General features: G+C 38.4%; 1 protein-coding gene across 1 annotated transcript; it reads left to right on the top strand.

The window, feature by feature from the left end:
• Positions 1–1,964: 1,964 nt before the first annotated feature.
• Positions 1,965–3,568, top strand: LOC108485280 (uncharacterized). The gene is made up of 3 exons (XM_053029343.1): positions 1,965–2,511; positions 2,662–3,248; positions 3,473–3,568. The coding sequence occupies exons 1-3, from the start codon at positions 1,965–1,967 to the stop codon at positions 3,566–3,568; spliced, it is 1,230 nt and encodes a 409-aa protein (XP_052885303.1).
• The last annotated feature ends 3,329 nt before the right edge of the window (positions 3,569–6,897 follow it).

The raw sequence follows: 6,897 nt of genomic DNA, 5'->3' as shown, positions 1-6,897 counted from the left end.
AAACTGTACTGAATGCATGTATGATACCATGATTTGACATGATACGATCGTATAGTGTATTGCATGGGGATGGGTTTATATTGATCGAAGGAAGTGTACTAAAAGGCTTCGAGCCTAATTTACTGGCAGTACAACTGCATATTACTGTATAGTGATGCATTCGGTACTTTTTGCAGTGTAAGAATGGGTGGGTTGATTATATACCCACATGGAGTGTACGGTTGGACAGAGTTAGAGTGTAGAGGCTAGTTGGGTAGGAGTTTTGCTACTGCATATCTACTGTATTGATTACTGATACTGTAATGGGCCAAAGCCCTAATGTATGACTGCTCTTGTACTGCAATGGGCTAATGCCCTAACTGAAACTAGATCTAATACTGAAAAAGGGCTTAGGCCCAGATTGTGATTGCTTTCTATCTGCTGGTATATATGGGATTACACACTGAGTTTTCGTAAACTCATCCTTCTATTTTATCTATACAGGTAATCCCCAGACTTAGTCGAATCGGAGTGGCGGAGGACTCAGCGGTGGCCACACGACCCTTTTTACTGTTTCGTACTTAATTAGATTTTTCTTTAAAGTTTTACTTGGGTATTTTACTGTAATGAGGGCCTCTTTTGGATTTAATTTTTTAATTTGGGATTTTTATTGCTTGATTTACAACTACTAGTAGTAGGGCTAATCGAGTTTTCAAAAAGAATCAAACGTTTTAACAAAATTAACTCAAATACGCAACTATTTTAAAAAGCTTCTACAATAAGTGACGTTTTGAAAATTAATAACGTTATGAAAGAGTATAACTTTATGATAATGAATAATGTTTTGAAAATGAATGACACGTCCTGGAATTAACATAAAATATTGTAAAGATGTTATATAGAAAAGAGGTTTTTGACAACAATTCACATATTCGAAAAATACTACCATGTGACATCGCCAGATTCGACCATAACGTCTAGGCCGAGTTTGGAGTGTTACATTTAGTGGTATCAGAGCCAAGTTACTAAACTTGGCTGTGGATTTGGGTTTTTAATATTTGATTCTCTAAGAACTGATTTTTAAATGACGTGAAATGTTTTACTAAATGTGTGGTACATCGAGTCTTCGGCGCCGATTTTGTAAGTCCTCTGAACTGTTATTTGTTTATAAGCTGAAATGCTATAGATAGTATATATTGAGACTACTATATATAGGTTGTACTGGACAAATTCAAGTTAGTGTATACTGATACTGTAGTAAAACCTATAGACACTAATAGAGACTGTAATGTACGAAACAAGCTACACACTTATGATATTGTTTTCATAAAATATCTATTAATAAACACTGGAACTCTAAACTAATGCATAAAACTATTAATACAGATAAAATGCAATTAGACAATGAGCACCAGAGGTACTCGCGAACAGGGTACAAGAGGACGTGGTAGAGGCCATAGAGGGCCTGAGCTGGGTCATCATCTTCTAGTAACCTGCCTAATCTGGATACTAGTGAGACGTCTGTCTCACCGGTGACTGGGTCTGGGTTTGGGTCTGGGTCTCATGATCGAGCAGCTGAGGACAATGCACTGTCCCAGGCCATGTTGAGGATTTTAGAGAGGGTCGTTGGACCCAATACTAGAGCTGAAGGCCAAGGGTCTGTTACGGAACGACTCTGGTCTAATGGAGCTGAGTTTTTCAAGGGTATTGCTGGAGTTGCCCCTAACGTGGCTGAGTACTGGGTTGAAGCCACAGAAAGGATTATGGACGATTTAGACTGCACCCCCAAATAGAAGCTAAAAGGTGCAGTACCACTGCTGAGAGATGAGGCTTACCAGTGGTGGCTTACGATTAAGGAGGGCACTCAGCCCGATTGACTAACCTGGGAGCTCTTTAAGACTGCTTTCTAGGGGAAGTATGTGGGTGCCAGTTATATGGATGCCCTTAGGAGAGAGTTCTTGAATTTGACTTAAGGGGATAGATCAATGGTTGAGTATGAGGCTGAATTTCTGTGGCTGAGCCGCTATGTACGAGATATGGTGGCCACAGAGTATGAGCGATGTGTTCGCTTCGAGGATCACCTCAGGGATAATCTGAGGGTTCTGATAGCTCTACAGAAGGAGCAAGACTTTGCTACTTTGGTTGATAAGGCAAAGATCACCGAGGAAGTAAAGCATGTTAAGCGCCAGAACCGAGAGAGAGGTAGGAGCAAGAGGGATTTGGAGCCCTCAAGTTCTGTTCAGAGGCCTAAGAAAAAGGCCAGGGTTGATGGGTCGATCAGAATTGGGGACCCTATTGCTGCTACTGAACAGTTTCCATGTACTGATTGTGGTAGACACCAACTAGGCGAGTGTTCAAAAAGGACTAGAGCATGCTTGAGGTGCGGTTCTTTGGAGCACCATATTAGGGATTGTCTGCGGAGGTCCGATCAGATGCAAGCTTCTGGCATGGGTACTGCACCACCACCGAGAGTAGTTCAGCAGCCACCGAAAGGTCGTGGTCAAGTCAAAGATGTTATTGAGTTAGGCCTTGGTTAGAGAGCATTGGGTAGAGGTGCTGGTCATATTGAGGAGAGGCAGCCGGCTCTAGTTTATACTACACGTCACCAAGATGATAGAGATGCTTCGGATGTCATCACAGGTATGTTCCTTATTTATAATGCACCTTATACTGCACTGATAGATAGAGGAACCACTCACTCCTATATATCTTCTACTGTGCCCGAAATCTCGGGTATATTGATTGAGAACACTACGAATGAGGTCACTGTACTGAGTCCGTTGGGGCAATCGATAAGGGTGAATAAATTGTTTAAAAATGTCCCTTTGGAGGTTCAAGGGGCTATCTTCCTGGCTGATCTGATGGAATTGCCTTTTGGAAAATTTGAAATGATACTAGGAATGGATTGGTTGGTTAAACATCGAGTGAGCCTAGATTGTGCCACAAAAAGGGTTGTATTGATAACTGCAGAGGATAGCGAGGTAGTCATAATTGGAGAGCGTCGGAACTACTTGTCGAATGTGATTTCTACATTGAGGGTCAAGAAGTTTGTTTGTAAGGGATGTGCAGCGTATCTGGCCTACATCAGTGTCTCAGATTCTGAGGATTCTTCCGTTAAGGATATAAAGACAGTTAAAGACTTTTTGAATGTTTTTCCTGAAGAGCTATTTAGGCTACCTCCGAATCGTGAAGTAGAGTTTGGGATTGAGCTCCCTCCTAGTACAGCTCCGGTGTCCAATGCTCCCTATAGAATGGCAGCGAAAGAGATTGTAGAGCTTAAGGCTCAGATTCAAGAGTTTCTGGATCGTGGGTTCATCCACCCTAGTGTGTTTCCGTGGGGAGCACCAGTTCTGTTTGTGAAAAAGAAGGATGGATCCAAGCGTATGTGTATCGACTATCGGCAACTGAATAAGCTGACCATAAAGAATAAGTACCCCCACCAAGGATAGATGATTTGTTCGACCAGTTCCGAGGACCTTTGATTTTCTCTAAGATTGATCTCCGATCAGGTTATCACCAGTTGAGAGTTAAGGAGGCTGATGTGTATAAGACAACATTACGACTCGTTATGGACACTACGAGTTCCTAGTAATGCCATTTGGACTGACGAATGCACCAGCAGCTTTCATGGATCTAATGAATCAAGTGTTTTAGCCCTGTTTGGATCAGTTCATGGTGATATTTATTGATGATATACTGGTGTATTCAAAAACTGAGCATGAACGCAATGAACACCTCAGAGTGGTTCTACAGATTTTACGAGAGAAACAACTGTACGCTAAGTTCAGTAAATGTGAGTTATGGTTACGTGAAGTAATGTTTTTAGGACATGTGGATTCTGCTGAGGGGATTAGAGTTAATCCTCGAAAGATTGAGGTTGTCTTGGATTGGAAGCAGCCTAAGATTGTATCCAAGATCCGCAGTTTTTTGGGACTAGCAGGGTATTATCGTTGATTTGTAGAGGGTTTTTCACTGATTGCAGCACCTTCGACTAAGCTGCTACGCAAAAGTCTGCTGTTTAACTGGACTAATGCACAGTAAGAGAGCTTTGAGAAGCTCAAGACCGTACTGACTGAAGCTCCTGTCTTGATACAACCAGAGTCTGGGAAAGAGTTCACTATCTACTGATCGCATGATTTCATGATAGGTTTTAAATATTTATAATTACTCGTTCTTGAACTAACTATTATCGAGATGTAGGCAAATGTACCTATCGAATAGTAGTCTAGTTTTAGCAAAACCGAATTGTCGAACCCAAAGGAACTAAAAGTACTAGTAATGACTGTCTTTTTGTTATCTAGCCTAAGAATAAATAGGTTTTTGTTTTAACTAACTAATTATCTAAACTAAGAACTCACAGAGAATAGAATTGGGAAATTGCTTTTGGGAAAATCGATTGAATGAAGGCAATACCTAAGGAAAAATCCACCTAGACTGTACTTGTTATTCTGGCTCCGAATCAAACGATTTATTCATTTAACTTGTTCCATAGAGATCCTTAAGTTATGTTATTATCCCTATTCAAGACTAATAATGTCTAATCCCTAGATTGAATAACCGAGACTTTTCTCTAATTAACACTCTAGGGTTGTATTAACTCAATCTATGGATCCCCTTATTAGGTTTCACCCTAATCCGACAAATTCTTGTCACCCTATGTCTAGGCGTGCAATCAACTCCGCTTAATTATGACAAATGTATGCTTAAACAGGGTCTATTCCTCCTCTAAATAAGAGCTTATCTTGAATCAGTATCCTGGGATATCAAAACAAGAATTAAAAACACATAATTAAGAACAAGTTAAATATTTATCATACAATTCAGAAAATAATAACAAGATTCGTCTTAGGTTTCATTCCCCTCAAGTATTTAGGGGTTTTAGTTCATACTAAACAAGAAAACATCTCAGAATAACAAAGAATACAAAACATAAAGAAAACCCAAAATTCCTGAAGGGAAATTGAGGAGAAATCTTCAATCTTGATGATGAATCCGGCTTCTGAGATGGATCAATCGCTTTCTTAGGGTAATTCCTTGCCCTCTATTCTGTGTGTCCCTTTTCTTCCTCCTCTAGGGTGTATTTATAGGCTTTGGAATGCTGAAGAACCCTCAAAATTAGCATTTTCCGAATTGGACTCAACTTGGGCTCGGCAGGGACACGCCCGTGTGTGATTACTTCAGGCCATACTCGAGCCTACCAAATTGACACGGCAGTGTGGTCCACCCGTGTGAGGAGGTCCAGGCCGTGTTAATTTTGTACTTTGGCCCATTTTTTTCCGTTTTTGGCATGTTTCTCGTTCCTTTCGCTTTCCTATGCTCTCCTAGGTATAAAACATGAAATTAAAGCATTAGGAGCATTGAATTCACCAATTTTAATGGGAAATCATCCATAAAATGAATTAAACATGGGGTAAAAATATGTATAAATTACGGTTTATCAAATACCCCACACTTAAGCATTTGCTTGTCTTCGAGCAAAATTCTCAACTCATAATCAAAATAAATTCTTCTCAACATATAATTTCTATCGATAATATCTCAAATTACTCCCTAGGGAATCATACATTGAGAATTCAACTAAAAGAACATAAAAGTTTCAAACATTCGAAGTTGAGCATTTTATTTCGAAAACATAGGTGTCTCCCCTCATCTAAGTAATTATCTTCGATTCAAAAAATCACAGAGTTTGTAACATCCCGAAATAGGGCCTAAACAGAACAGTGGTTGCGAAACCACAAATCTGAGGTAGAAAAATTTATTTTATTATTATTTTGAGGTTCATGATATGATTGCATGATTGTGTGAAAATTTCATGATGAAATTCTATGCATAAAGTGCTTAAGTTGAGATTAGGGACTAAATCGAATAATTTGTAAAACTTGCATTCTAGAAGTTTTTAGTATGAAATTGCTTTGGAATATTAATTAGGAGGGTTTAAATAAAAATTTGACCAATTTCTAAGTTCATGGACAAAATAGGACATGGATGGAATTTTTGAAAGTTTAATAAGGAAGGGCATTTTTGTCATTTGGATATTAAATGAAATAAAAAGGGAAAAATAACACAAAATTCATCATCTTCTTCATTAGCACAAAATTTCAAGGGTTCTCCATAGCTAGGGTTTGTTTCAAGCTTTCAAGCTCAATAGTAAGTGATTCCAAGCCCCGTTTTTAATGTTCTTTACGTTTTTGGAGTCCCGGTAGCTCGGTAAAGCTTATGCTAGCAATAATTTAAGTTAGGGTTCATATTTTGGAAAATACCCATAGGTGAAAAGTGTTTATTTTGATGTTTTATGATAGATTATGAGGTTTTAAATTATGTTAGACAACTTGTGCTACTCGATTTTAGGTAAAAACGAGTAAAAGGGCTTAATCGGTAAAAATACCTAAAGTCATAAGTACATGTTAGAGTGTGAATTTGATGTTGTCATAGAAGGGAAAAATGATCAGCATGTCATAAAGCATAAGAAAATAGGATGAAGTTTAAATTACGAGCCTTGGGGCAAAAGTAAAAATATGTGAAAGTTTAGGGGTAAAAATGTAATTTTTCCAAAGTTTGGGTCAAGGACTGTTTTGATAAATGTGAATATTAAATAAGTTAAATTTGCCATTATAGATCAAGAAGAGCGAAATTCAGGAGTAGATCGGGAAAAGAAAAGTAAAGGACTAAATTGTAAAGTTTAGTCACATTTTGTATCGAGGTAAGTTTGATAAATAAATGCAATATTCTTTTATTTTACACTATTATTGTCAATTTCAGCATTTATATACTTATTTTTGAGAATATTTAAAGTCGAATTAAAGGCTAAGTGACAGAGAAAAGCATTAGGAAGCCCCGTTTGAACCTTAGGAATGTTAGGATATTGGGGTTGACAGACGGATGACGAAATGAGCCATGTAAGTCCATATCGGATATGTG

This window comes from Gossypium arboreum, chromosome 6 (assembly GCF_025698485.1).
Source record: "Gossypium arboreum isolate Shixiya-1 chromosome 6, ASM2569848v2, whole genome shotgun sequence".
Lineage (NCBI taxonomy): Eukaryota > Viridiplantae > Streptophyta > Magnoliopsida > Malvales > Malvaceae > Gossypium > Gossypium arboreum.
Note: the sequence above shows the minus strand (reverse complement) of the source record. Positions and strands in the feature narration are given on the sequence as shown.